Genomic DNA, 15,135 nt, shown 5'->3' with positions numbered 1-15,135 from the left:
ATTAAAATTGTTAGATACATAGATTATCACATTATAAATTGTTATTTACATGACTATTATGTATTTAGATGATGGCCAGCACCACATTTTTGCTTCAATTGCAAAACTATCCAAAAGATATCATCAACAATGAGATGGTGGAACATCTCGTTCCATACTTTGAAATGGAAGATTATAACATGGACACAGCTAAGCGGGTCTGCGGTGACGTTGCTGGTTTACTGTCATGGACTAAAGCTATGGCATTTTTCCACAGCGTTAATAAAGAAGTATTACCTTTAAAGGCAAACTTAATGATGCAAGAGGCTAGATTAAAGGTATAAATTTTTATCTTCCTTCTATATAATTAAATTTTATAAAGTGTATTCATATTACACTTCATATATATATGTATATTGTGGCGTAGAATACTGTATGTATGCAACATAATCTAAACTTCACATAAATTTTAGGTAGCTATGGAAGATTTAGCATCAGCAGAAAGACAACTGGAAGAACGAGAAATGTCGTTAAGAAAAGTAAAAGAACAATATGAATCCGCTGTATCTGAGAAACAGCAATTAACTGATGCAGCAAACGTGTGCTTGAGAAAAATGACTGCTGCAACTGCACTGATAAATGGTTTAGGAGGCGAAAAAATCAGATGGACCCAACAAAGTAAGGACTTCAAAGAACAACTTGGTAGGTTAGTTGGAGATGTAGTCTTAGCCACTGGATTTTTATCCTATTGTGGGCCATACAATCAAGAGTTTAGAAATAGTTTGCTCGATACATGGATGGGGATTTTAAAGAAAAAAGAGATACCTGTCACTGATAATTTGAATATTACGAACATGCTTGTTGAAAACGCGACTATTTCGGAATGGACACTGCAAGGACTTCCGAATGATGATCTATCAGTTCAAAATGCTCTGATTGTTACAAAAGCAAGTTCATATCCACTATTGGTCGATCCTCAAAGTCAAGGAAAGAATTGGATAAAAAATAAAGAAAGTACAAATGAATTACAAATTACCTCCCTAAACCACAAATATTTCCGAACCCATTTAGAAGATAGTTTATCATTAGGAAGACCATTATTAATAGAAGATGTCGGTATAGAATTGGATCCTGTAATCGACAATGTTTTAGAAAAAAACTTTATAAAATCAGGGTCAATAGAAAAAGTAATGGTAGGTGACAAGGAATGTGACGTAATGCCTGGTTTTATGCTATATATTACAACAAAATTACCTAATCCGGCATATTCGCCTGAAATTAGTGCTAAAACATCTATAATAGATTTTACTGTCACAATGAGAGGTCTTGAAGACCAGTTATTAGGTCGAGTAATACTAATGGAGAAATCTGATTTGGAAGAAGAACGTGTTGCTCTGTTTGAATCGGTAATGAAAAATCAAAGAAGTATGAAAGAATTGGAAAGTAACTTGCTTTGTCGATTGACATCTTCTGAAGGCTCCTTGGTAGATGACGAAGCCCTTATTCAAGTACTACAAATAACAAAAACTACAGCCGAAGAGGTGAACGAGAAATTAAAAGTAGCAGAAGTTACAGAGAAAAAAATTGTTAAAGCTAGAGAAGAATTTAGAGCAGTTGCAGCAAGAGGATCGATTTTATATTTTTTGATCGTCGAAATGAGTAACGTTAATTTAATGTATCAAAATTCCTTAAAACAATTTCTGACTATATTTGATAATTCCATTACTAAATCTACTAAAAGTAATGATACAGAAGAAAGAATCAATATAATTTTGAAATATTTGACGCACGAAGTTTGGGCATTTACGCTGCGTAGTTTATATGAACGACACAAGGCTTTATTTACATTGATGTTGGCTATGAAAATTGACTGTCACAGAGGCTTGATATCCCATGATGAATTTACTGCGTTTGTTAAGGGCGGGGCTTCTCTCGACCTGAATGCTGTCACTCCGAAACCGTTCAGATGGATTTTAGACATCACATGGCTGAACTTAGTAGAAATAAGTAAACTAAAAACCTTTTCAGACGTGCTCGGTAGGGTAAGTTGACTGTGCCATTCATATTTTTAATAAATACCACAATTAGCCAATGGTTTGTAATTTAATATTCATTTGTGCAGATATCGTCGAACGAGAAGGAGTGGCGTACCTGGTACGAGAAAGCCAAGCCCGAGGAAGAAGCGATACCCAGTGGGTACAACGATAGCCTCGATGTGTTTCGGAAGCTCCTCCTCATTAGATCATGGAGTCCCGATCGCACTTTGTCTCAAGCAAGAAAATATATAGTTGGTAAGTAACTGCTTGGAATACTATAAAACAAGAGGTGTATTTAGATATTTTAAAAGTTTTAGATAATTTAGATAGTTTAAAAGCAGACACTCTATTCTAACAAATAGACGACAATATGATGTACAAAGCATATGATGAATAAAATGAAATTTGATTGCTTTAAAATTTTATTAATTGATTATTAAAGAAAATAGTCAAATCATGCAGTCAATAAATTTTTATTTCCAGATTTGACTATTTTCTTTAATAATCAATTAATATACATGACTTTACCAGGGCATTTTCTAATACCACCCCATCTAATAGTAATTCATTTCATTAAAGAATATTTATATTACGTTTGACCTATTTTAAACGTGTGATAGAACGTTAAATTATTTCTTAGATATAACATATGAAACAAATGCAACTATATAGAAACAAGATAAAAATATTAAACAACTTTCCAGACTCTCTTGGTCCCGAATATGGTGAAGGTTGTATACTGAACCTGGAAGCAACGTGGGAGGAATCAGAACCACGAACCCCGCTTATCTGCATACTGTCTATCGGATCTGATCCCTCAGCACAGATTGCCGCTCTCGCCAAAGCTAAGGAAATTGGTAATAATCTAGCTTCACACTGTAGTCATTATTATTATGGCATATAAGATACATTTTTCGAGTTTGGAAAGGTAAACAAGCTGATATTAAGTAGCAACCAAAGCTTATATACACAAACAACACGACGGACCCGACATCATCATGCAACGCCCTTAGTACCCTTGCCATTCCGGAGGACTAAGGTGTTCATTTACATTTTAACAAATATATAGCTTACAAGACAAGCTGCGGGAAATTAAATAACGTATATTTTAATTGCAGTTTTAAAGGCAGTGTCTATGGGTCAAGGTCAAGAAATTGTTGCGCGCAAAATGATCTCAGACTCGATGAACGAAGGGGGCTGGGTGCTGTTACAGAATATTCACCTTTCATTACCATTCTGCGTTGAAGCTATGGATGCCCTCATCGAGACTGAACATATACAGGAGTCATTTCGCTTGTGGCTTACTACCGAAGTGCACACGGAATTCCCTATAGGCCTACTACAAATGGCCATAAAGTTCACAAACGAACCACCACAAGGAATCCGAGCAAGTATGAAAAGGACCTATCAAAACATCACACAAGACTCTCTGGACTATTCATCATTAGCGCAATGGCCACCTTTATTGTATGCCGTGGCGTTTTTGCATACGATAGTCCAAGAAAGACGAAAGTTCGGGCCTCTCGGATGGAATATTCCATATGAATTCAATCAAGCCGATTATGCTGCTAGCGTTCAATTTGTCCAAAATCATCTCGATGAAATAGACCCAAAAAAGGGTATTTCCTGGCCGACCATCTGTTATATGCTTGGCGAAGTTCAGTATGGTGGTCGTGTCACTGACGATTTTGATAAACGATTACTCACAACTTTCACAAATGTATGGTTCTGCGACGTACTTCTGAGGCCTGGATTTGAATTTTATAAAGGCTACAAAGTACCCCAGACGCGAAATTTACAAGGTTATGTGGATTATATAAATCAATTGCCCTTAACGGATACCCCGGAAGTGTTCGGTTTACACGGCAACGCTGACATAACGTTTCAAATCAATAGTGCTAAAGACATATTGGATACTATTTTAAGCGTACAACCGAAAGAGGGTGGAAGTCAAGGCGGAGAGACCAGAGAAAGTATCGTTTATCGTTTAGCCGAAGACATGTTAGAAAAATTGCCAAAACAGTACGTTAGTTTCGAAGTAAAGGAAGCTTTACAGAAGATGGGTGCATTTCTCCCTATGAATATCTTTTTGAGGTATGTTTTATATGTACATATAATAGTTGAACCATTGTAGATATTATCTCTGCTTAATAATTCATATATAATTTTAGACAGGAGATAGACAGAATTCAGCGAGTAATCAAGACGGTTCACTCAACGCTGTGCGATCTAAAACTAGCGATTGATGGAACTATTGTGATGAGCCAGGGGCTCCGAGAGTCCCTTGATGCCATGTACGACGCCCGTATTCCACAGAAATGGTTGAAGGTAATAATAATATTCAACATTAATTAAAGTTAGCAATACATACTAAACGATCAATATAGAAAATATATCTCTACATGGATCATTACCCTATAGTATTACCAAATTCATCTAAGTTAATGTTAATACCGGCATTTTTTTACATATAGATACCTAAAAATGTCGTAAAATTATAATGAGCCATAATTTTTCTATTTATATCAATTATAGTTGATATACTTAAATAGAAAAATGTTGACTAGGAAATCACATACAATATCCCTCAAAAAGATTAAATAATTATTTTTATGAATATTTTGCAGTACGCCACCTTATTAATTATTGTATTGTAGTGGATAGCATTGTATATCTGCAGGTATATTTTTTTTTATTCCTGATTATTGTCAATAGATATCGTCAACAAATGTACACGCGGACACAACTATTTGATAATGTAATAATAATAAAGTTTATATTGGTATCTGTAGGTGTCGTGGGAGTCGGCTACACTAGGCTTCTGGTACACAGAGCTGCTTGAACGTGAGCAACAATACCGCATATGGCTACGAAACGGCAGACCTAGCACGTTTTGGATGACCGGCTTCTTCAACCCACAGGGATTTCTCACCGCTATGAGACAAGTACCCATAATATTATATTTAATCATAGACAACAGTAAATAAAACATTTTGATATTAGTTTAAAATATTCTAAATTACAACAACTTATGCTGACTGTTGTATTACATTTGCGCTCATAATATTGATGCATTTAATTTTTTGCACAAGAATAATCACAGATCAGCTAACACATTATAAGAGTTCTATATATGAGAGCGAGAGAGATCTCATATAAAAACAAAGATACAAATTATCTTAGTAGTAAAAAATCTGAGACTTATTATTATTAATCACAAACAGTATTAGTAACTTTGTTTAACGCAGATCTTCCATGTAATTTCTGAGTGCATACTGTAACTACATACTTGTCTATTTCTAGGAAGTGACACGTAGTCACAAAGGTTGGGCACTCGATTCGGTGGTATTGCAAAATCTTATCACCAAACTTAACAGAGAGGACGTACATGAAGGGCCAGCGGAAGGTGTTTACGTTTACGGACTGTTCCTTGAAGGTAAGTAAGGTCTTGTACCTAAATTATGATTGTTCCAAACTAAAAACAAAACGTCCTTAGGCACATGTTAAGTTTAAATTTATATATATGTGTTACATTTAAATATGTTTGTGGCATCATTTTATCATTCTCTCTATAGGTTTATCGAAAAAGTTTAAGTTTCGTACAAGTTACAGATAATAAAAACGGATGAAAGTATCGTTAATTAGAAAATTATTGTTGATTAAATTCTAAATTCAACTGTTAAAACAAATGTTCACGAAAGTTCTAGAAGATACATTACTGTACCTACTGTCTATTCATTTCCAGGAGCATCATTGGACCGGAAGACGGGTAAACTCATTGAATCCAAGCCCAAAGTACTTTACGAGCAGATGCCTGTCATCTACATATTCGCAATCAACACTACAGCTGGAAAGGACCCTCGCCTTTACGAGTGTCCTATATACAGAAAGCCACAAAGGACCGATGCCAAATATGTGGGGTCAATTGATTTCGAGACGGACAGTAACCCACGACACTGGACGTTAAGAGGAGTGGCGCTCTTGTGCGATATCAAGTAGATGAAAGAAGAGTATAATTATGTTCTTCTCTTAGAACATGTTGGAATGGGTATAGGTCTCTGCGAAGTTGGACCTTTGAAAATTGACACCCCAGGATCGGGCAAACTTTATTAGAAGCTCTACATCTGCACTAATATATTGTGCTTTCTATAACCACTTGCAACAGGAATGAAAAGTGGGCAGGACGAATTATCTCGATAGATGTCTACGCTAACCCTATAAGGGCTACAGTAATAGAGACATGTGAAGATTGAATATAAATTTCTTATTAGTTGGGATCATTCAAATATTCGCTTTACCCTATAGTTGCAAAAAATACACGTCTTTGACTTTGAGACACTTCTTTAACTCAACTATGCGTGATTTCATTTTGCAAGCTTAAGTACCATTTTAAATTTTGAAGTGTAGGTACATATTTAGATGAATCCTTAAAATGCAATTGAAGCATCTTCCATTTCTTAATGCATATGCATGAATCCTCAAAATACAATTGAGGCAACTTCCATTTCTGAATGCATATGCATGTTCCTTCTAAATATAATTGAAGCAACTTCCACTTCTGAATTTAAAGTACACGAGTACTTCCCAGCTGATCTGTAACTCCACAATATATTCTGGTATTAAAACATATTCACAGATTTATTTTAGAAAAGTTTACTTGTGTATCACACTTATATTTAATTAAAAAAAAACATTGTTTCTTTCCTCTTCGAAGGAAATCTATGAAGCACAGTCAGACCAACAAAATTTACAAGTATTATTAATTATAATACTTATCTATGCAAGTACGGAATATATTCAACATAATATTCATTTAATAGACCTATTCACATATCCACATATACGCATCCTTCGTAACCCATCTTGTCGTTTATCTAAGACAGTACATTCTCATATATATGGGGTAGGCAGATATACAAACTCATAGATACAGATCGCTACCTGCACATTTTTATCAATCACGCCAGGTAGGTACTTATTAGTACTAGAAGAAAAGAATAAATATGTTTCATCTGCTCACTGTCGTTATTTTTTATACCCTTCCTATTATTATAATAGTGTAGGTATAATAGTAAGTAACCCACAGTGGTGTGCTGGTGGTAAACCACTAGACCATAGAAGCCGTCTAACGCACATGAGAACAAGTCTCAATTTTTTTATAGTTTACATAAGTTTTGTATAGGTATTGCTATCTAAAAATTAAACGAATGGCACATTACGAAATAAAAATGTATTAAATAATTATGAAACAACAAAGAAAACTCTATAATGCACCTTCTTAAAAAATATATAAGTAGATATATAGTACACACAAAGTATAAATAGTAAAATAAATTAACACAAAGTCACCGCGCAAAGTCATATGTACAGTATTTTTAGGTTAACATATGAAATCCTAAAAATACCACATCGTAAAGACCATAACCATAACATACTAAATAATAAGTTTATGGAACGAGACACTCAATTACATAAACAAACAAGTTTTTTTCCTTTGGTGTTGAGTCGTAAGTAGTCTACAATCAAGAGAAGAACTGGAACACAACTCTAGAAAATGAAACTTGTGCAGAAAAAAATCTTTTACTTGACACCTGTACTGCGCAAGTCAAATGGTACTACAATATTTTACAATTGTGTTGTATTAAAGCCATTGAACTGTCTGCTCATCACGCTACCATTGAATATAATGTTCTAAAGCACTTTCTTTATTTCATCATATAAAACCAGAACGAATGCTCCGCCAGTGCCTCTCAGTACATTCGAAAAAGCACCCTTGAAGAATGCGCCGATACCTTCGGTTCGGAAAATGGTCGCCCAACAGTGTAGTGTATTTTTATATAGGCGTTCCTGAGCTGGCCGACCTGACTGCATCATCATACGCCTCCTCACTGTATCTAATGGGTACGATGTGATCCCAGCCAATGTTGTCACGGACTGGAATGCAAACAAAACATTATGAAGGCGCCAATTATTTGCACAGACTATAGTCTGTGTCTAAACCTGTTCGTATGAGACAGATATATCATAATATAACAGATAAGTCTATACTTATCTTATTTGGGAGAAAAAGCGAAGGAAATATTTGCTTAGCTTAAATTTTAAAGTGATAAAATAACTGTAATTTAAGTACAGTAGGACCTACGCGGTAGATCTGGAATAGTTCTTTGGTTTGCTTATATATACCTAGATACTATTTTATGAAACAAATTCGACAGCGAGGAATCTGCAAATTAGTTCTCGTAATTCATCTTTGTAAACACTCATTGGAACTAGTTCGTTAAGACTATACAACAGCTTATCCAGTGCTCTTGTTTTTTGGTGTCTTTGGCTACCCTTAGATAACGTATATCAGCAATAAAATACCTGTGCAATAAGCCAAGTGATGAGCAACGGCGTGTTCTTCGGATCTGGCAGCATATCACGCGCCGTGTCATAAAACCCGAAGTATGTAGCGCGGTAGATGATGATGCCTTGCACAGAAACTATAAATCCTCGGTAGAGACCAATAGGACCGTCAGACTTCAATGTCTTCAATAAACAATCAATCAAGCCATTAAACTCTTTATCTTTTCCTTTACCAACATCCGCAGCCAATCTGTAATAATATTGTTTAACAAACAGGTTACATTGCTCCGTATGGAAAAATACTATTAGCTTAGTGGCCGAAGTTCGACCATATTTTATATAAATTATAATTTTGAACTTATTAAGGAAATAAACAAAAGGGTATATAGTGTGTGTCAAATAGGTGCTAATCAGTGTAATGTTTGTTTACTGATTTAACTTTTTTATGCTTAATTCTAAACAAATATGAGCTATAGAGAAGAGAACAAACTATTTTTATATATACTATATAAAATATATAATTTTATATAAACTGCGTTTATAATATTAGTAGATAAGAAGTAAGATAAGTGTGCGAAATTTCATACTCGTCTGTCCGTGTAATTTTCGTAAAAAGCTATATATACCAACTAATATAAAAATAAATATAAAAAAATATTATTATTTTACCTAGTTCGTGCAAAATCCAAAGGATACACGAAACATAGCGAGGTCGCTCCTGCGGCTCCCCCCGAAGCTAAGTTACCAGCAAAATATCTCCAAAATTGAGTATTTTTGTTAACCCCTTCAAGAAACATGCCCTTGTAGACGTCCTTAAAGGCGAAATTAAGCGCCTGTGTAGGGAAGTATCGGATAACATTTGCAAGATTTCCTCGCCAGAATGATGATATCCCTTGTTCCTTAGGTATTCGAATAAACGCGTCCACAATACCTGCAAAATATACAGACTTGATCACACTAATATTCTTGTACACAGACATCAGTACCACTCTTAGTCTTTGGCCGCTATAACAAGCCTTGCAAACTGTGTTCCAATGTGAAGGGAATTGTTTCAATCATAGGATTGGGAAACATAACTATTACTAGTTCTGGAGAATGACGGCAAATAATGGATTGACGACACAAACCGCGTGATGTCGAACGATTTAGTACACTGTCTTATTTCTGGCTCGATTCCTAACACAGTACCTACAGACACTTGAATTCACGTGGATGATTATTTATTATCGGTCTAAGTGTTTTCTATATATCTATTTACAAATATATACCTACTATATTTCTATTAGTTGTCTATTACCGTAACACAAGTTCTGCATAGATTGAGACTAAGTTGCACTGTATGTATGCCAAAAAATAAGCATTGCTTGCTTACCACTTATCACTTTTCACTTTTCACAATACTTAACAGCATATTTGCTATATCTTAAAAAAAATCTATAGTGCAATTTCTTAATATATGTTACCTTTATATCGTTTATCTGCAGCAATTTGTTTCGATACGTGTTGAACTTGCAAAATTAGTTTCACTCGTTCTATAGGAGCCACAGCTGTTTTGGAAACTGCGGCCGATATTCCGCCCGCGATGAAATCTTTCATAAACGCACTACTATCGTGCCCCTTGTCTTCTTTCCCTTTCTTTTTATCTTTATCAGACATTTCTATAGAAAGTTCTTGAAGACGTCTTAAATTTATAACTACGACTAACCACGGCAACTGATCTCAGCGGTTGGAAACATTTTTACAGTTTTTGGCTCCTCTCTTGGTAAAAGTCTAGTAATTGCACTAGTAATAAGAAAAATAACATAAGCTCCTTCTGTAAAATTTGCTTGGCTTCTGTAAAACTGTTGACTTTTGTGCAGATATTACAAAAGAAGTACGTTTCGAGTTTGAATTTGGAAAAATATAAGAAGTTTCGATGAAACATCAATTTATGCACCAGCGATATCATGTTAGAAAATTGAAAAAAAGAAAAGAAATATATAGTACCTATATTATCCCGATGGTATTCAGCATTCTACGTCATAGTAAATGCAGCAGTTATCATTCCTACTTTTCGCTGGTTGTTTTGAAACTAAAGCGCCTATTACCACATTGAATGAATAATTAGTGAGTTATTACTCAAGTAATTAATTTAATTAGTAGCCGTAACATGTATTAATAAAATTAATGTTTGTTATTTCATCGGTATTCCCTTAAAATATAAGTTCATATAACTATAAAAACTTCTAATTTGAACAGTATAGTAGTTTGTATAATATTTTTTATTCTACAGCTCATTTAGAAACACTCCTCACAAGAACGAACAAATAATTTGTATTATTCATTTAAACAAGAGTTGCCGAAGATTGCATATTTGATTTTGTGTGAATCCGTTATATAACAACTTTGACAAAAGTAAATAAATATAACAGCTTGAGTAACAAAATAAATGGCATGGTTATCAAAGCCCCCTCCGATCGATCTCCCGTCCAATTCAAACGGGGATCGATATTACTACGGCCTGAGCCAAGGTTTGAACCCCTATTGGTGCCCTCATACTGAAGTCGTATCCGTCAGACAGGAGTTGATCTTCAGCCGCTCCATAAGTCCTTCCGCGGGTTTGGGATGCCGTCTGCACTCGCCCCCTAACGTCCGGTGTAGCTGTAAAGGCCAGCTGCGCCCTACAGCATTAGAGTAGTCCGAAAAAAAAAATGCAGCCCCGTCCATACATGCAACACCCGTTCACATCTATAAGAGTTATTAATTTAGCTACTATTAACACTCAACAACTTTAGCTTACCGACACAATCACTTTAATATTAATCAATCAGTCATTTTAAAATTAAAATTTGGGGGAATAGTGACCACTAGCATAATATGTTATTACAATTTTATCCAAAGCAAATAGTCTAATTAGTGTTTATAACCTGAATAGACCAGTCCCCATAAGCAGTACCCGTTCCCACGAGTATAACGGATGAACCAGCCATTATAACTTCAGATTTCACTCTCATTCACATTATAAGTGATCAAGTAGTGGTGACGCGATAAATGCGATTCCAACTTAAAAAAATAATACGAGAGCCGGCGCCAGGCTTACCCTCACTAGAGTTAAATTCCAATATACCTACACAGCAAAATATGAGCTTGTCCAATATTGCGTTCACCATCAAGTTTAGATTTGGCAATTTTTTTTATTACCATCTGATAGAACAGTCTTGAAGGTATATTTATTACAATGCACTTACGACATTAGTAAAAAATGTATATATGTAAGCACAAAAACAAGAGGATAAAACATAACTGTAACTTTATTAAAATATGTTTCTGACCTTAAAATGTTAAGAAAGAAAACTTCAGTAATTGTAGTTGTATTGAATGTTTAATAGGTTTGGAAAAAAATATTTCAATCAAGCGTAATTGCGTTATTAATATTATAGTATAACAAATCGACAAGGAGTGTATGATTATTGATTACAAACAGATGCCAAATCGAAGGCGAACTTAAATTTTACCTTACTTTTATAATAATAAAGATATCCACGACACTGCAGATCAATTCTGTCAACAGAATTATATGCAATATCGTGTATATCTTTTATATATATTTATACATAAAAATTCAATATGGTAATAAATATTCCCCGCTTTTTTAATTAAAGATGTGACCGACCTAAGTGGGTTTTATAATGAAAAACAAATTTCTATTTGCTTTTAACTCCACTTACTTTATGGGTTTCATGCCCTTAAATTAAGTTTAGCTAAAAGAGCATTATTAAAAGTTATTATTTGTATTAATTTAATAATTCATTACTAAATCATATTTAGAATTTTTATACTAAAGAAACTTATATTTACTTCAATAAAAAGTAATAATGTAGATTTATGAGCGATTTTAAATATTTAGTAATAAAGAAGATGGTGAGCAGTAAAGTGCTGAAATATAAACCGAGCCAGAACTTGCGATACAGCTCCGAAATAAAATATTATTGAGAACGAAGCGTGATTTTTCTTCTATTTAAGATTTTTTATCAATTCACCTAAGGCATTGCATTAAATTCTAGCTATTAAATTATGCTAAATACAAGTAAACCTTTCGTTATATAAGTATATGACAACTCGTAAAATAATTTATAATGGTACCTTCGATCAATACACTCTGCACACGAGTCATATAGCCGTAAATGATGATTAGTCATATTACACACGCTAAATAAATTTATTCGACACCTAACATTTATATTACTGAAATAGTTAATCGGGCTTACGATCGGACCAACTATTTTAATAATATCACGAATAATTTTATGGTAAATAATGTACCTCTCTTGAGAGATATTAATATAATATGTAATGTAATGTGTAATAAATACAATGTGTACTAAAATCGTTTAAAAATATTTTTTATATAGCGTTAACATTTAAATACTACTTATCTATGGTTGTGTATATGTTTTTTTTAAAGGTTACATGTCTTGTGATTCATTGCAAAAACAACTTTTGCAGTATCTCTACGTACTCAATATTAATCTACAATGGAGACTAGGCAGTAGTGATGTGCATGTTACTAAGGCAACTCATCTATCAGGCATTACTAATATCTAGCTGAAAACTAGCTAATAACAACTATTATTATATTCATCACTATCAAATTTAATTGTCATAATTTATTAAGAGGTAGGACTCAGTTTAGACGTTTGTATCATTTATACATATACTTACATATCCCTTCTTCTTCTTCATTAGTCTTTCGAGTATGTTTATTGCTATTGTCATTATCTAGTCTGTGCTATAATATGCAAACAACATTGATACCAAACCTATTAGCGTTGAATTTTAACAGTGCTCATAAGTGAATCACTAATTATTAGGACACAGGGAATAATTGGAAATCTTCTAAGCGCTTGTAAAAACCAATAACTAATCTAAAGTAACTATTACTAACATGGTAATATTACGTTGTGGTTTAGTTAGTCCATGATTTCCAACAACTGTAACTGAAATTTGGGGCACCTGTATATGTTACCTTATTAAGCTTATACAGATATAATAAAAGATAATAAAAAAAACTATAACAAAATTAAGCAGTTACATTACATTCGCTAAGAGGGTAACTTAGAAGCAATAATATTCATAATATAAATAATAATAAAAAAAATCTTTTACAACGCATTCCTTTCTTTGCATAGATATACAGCACAATTTACTTACTGACCCACTGGCCACGATCAGTCGTAGTCTATCTAAATCTGATGCTACTACTAATTTTCTTGCGAACTACGCCTACACGTTTTATTAAATCTATATTTTCTTCATAACATCGGCACTAATTTTAACAATTTTTTCTATCAAATTCATGTATATATAATTGGAGTCATAAAACATCTTCTATATTAATTCATAACAGATAATTGCTTATTATTCCTTATTTTAACAAAACTAAGCGTTACTACGTTAAAGCCTTAATTTGCTTTGCTATTACATCTAATATAAGTTTCATCAATCAATGATATTACATTTTATTTCCCATTTTTATAATAACCATCATGAATATATAATATTTCTCTTTATTATGCTTATTACTTTGGCTAAAATATTAAATGTGTTAAGGCCGTACGAACTAACGCCATCTTGTATTATGTCAACTTGTGGTCTTTCATAAAGAACATTATTTCAAAATCTACTAATTACTAAATTTTATTAACTATATTTATTGCTAAATAGTTTGTATAGTGGTAACACGTTGTGATGTTGTAGAGATTATTATATAGAATTTTAAATATTTGTCAATGATTTTTTTTATATTTATTCCTATAGGATAATTATATAATATGTAAAAGATACTACCCGTCACCCTATAGCACGGTGCTTCTGAAATTTGACGTTATAACACCTTTTAAAAATAAGCAGTATAAATACTGCGTGATAATCATGGATTCAAAATCAATCTTTTTAGATTCATTTTGTGTGAATATATCACATACATTGCGATTAATCCCGAGTGATAATGTTCCAATTAATTAATAAGATAAATACTGTGAACATTTTTTTAAATCACTTTCAATATATAACTGTCATCCACACTGTGCTATAATGCACGTATAGTATAACAATAATTCGTATAATTCTAATAGATTTTGAAATATGCCAGCAAATTAATGTTATATAATAATTATTAAGACCCACAATCACTCTTATTACATATAGGTAAATTTAGTTTAAAAACACCAACAAAAACCGATTGCTATATTTAAGACAAACCGTGTTATTACGTAACAAGACGTTTATAACTATATCTCAAGTAGGCAACTTAAGGAATCACAATCCTACATCTGTTGATCACAAACTTGTTACGACTATCTCCGTTGACGCCTCACTTATAAACGTAAATGTGATGATACCTCGCAGCTGCATTAGAACAAAATTACAGGACCTATCAGACGTCACTTATTTTCTGATGAACAAAATGGGTATGATTCGAGTAGTGCTATTATTATGTATATATAATAATTACACTACACAATCATACATATTTTGTTTATCAAAAAATTAAGCCTAGCAGCCCTGGGGCTGTTTTTACCAATTTAGTACCAAGATCCCAGGATCTTGGTACTAGAACAAATAATGCATAATTCTATATAGGTCCGCGTACACAACAAACATAAACATATGACGCTTTTTTGTTAATTCAGCATAAATTGGGAATGCGAAATCAAGAATCATTCGTATCCATTCAAAAAATTCAAGCATATGACCACTCTTAAATAAGTTATATTTACCTAAATGCAGACTACAC

General features: G+C 33.3%; 2 protein-coding genes across 2 annotated transcripts in view; one reads left to right on the top strand and one right to left on the bottom strand.

The window, feature by feature from the left end:
* Window positions 1–6,562, top strand: part of LOC131849111 (dynein axonemal heavy chain 5) — a 45,791-nt gene extending 39,229 nt beyond the window's left edge. The window contains exons 40-48 of the mRNA XM_059199104.1: window positions 69–317; window positions 453–2,021; window positions 2,102–2,270; window positions 2,720–2,872; window positions 3,134–4,109; window positions 4,187–4,343; window positions 4,808–4,960; window positions 5,319–5,451; window positions 5,761–6,562. Coding sequence (XP_059055087.1) covers window positions 69–317; window positions 453–2,021; window positions 2,102–2,270; window positions 2,720–2,872; window positions 3,134–4,109; window positions 4,187–4,343; window positions 4,808–4,960; window positions 5,319–5,451; window positions 5,761–6,014 — 3,813 coding nt within the window. The 3' untranslated portion in view covers window positions 6,015–6,562. The remainder of the gene's footprint in view (window positions 1–68; window positions 318–452; window positions 2,022–2,101; window positions 2,271–2,719; window positions 2,873–3,133; window positions 4,110–4,186; window positions 4,344–4,807; window positions 4,961–5,318; window positions 5,452–5,760) is intronic.
* A 727-nt stretch (window positions 6,563–7,289) lies between these two features.
* On the bottom strand, window positions 7,290–10,184 carry LOC131849266 (ADP,ATP carrier protein-like). The gene is made up of 4 exons (XM_059199301.1): window positions 9,824–10,184; window positions 9,030–9,291; window positions 8,379–8,610; window positions 7,290–7,949 (listed from the first exon to the last, which is right to left on the bottom strand). The coding sequence occupies exons 1-4, from the start codon at window positions 10,014–10,016 to the stop codon at window positions 7,707–7,709; spliced, it is 930 nt and encodes a 309-aa protein (XP_059055284.1). The 5' UTR covers window positions 10,017–10,184; the 3' UTR covers window positions 7,290–7,706.
* Window positions 10,185–15,135: the final 4,951 nt, after the last annotated feature.

This window comes from Achroia grisella, unplaced genomic scaffold (assembly GCF_030625045.1).
Source record: "Achroia grisella isolate CSIRO2021 unplaced genomic scaffold, CSIRO_AGI_Agris_v1 utg640, whole genome shotgun sequence".
NCBI classification, from domain to species: domain Eukaryota; kingdom Metazoa; phylum Arthropoda; class Insecta; order Lepidoptera; family Pyralidae; genus Achroia; species Achroia grisella.
This window is presented reverse-complemented; position numbering and strand designations above follow the sequence as displayed.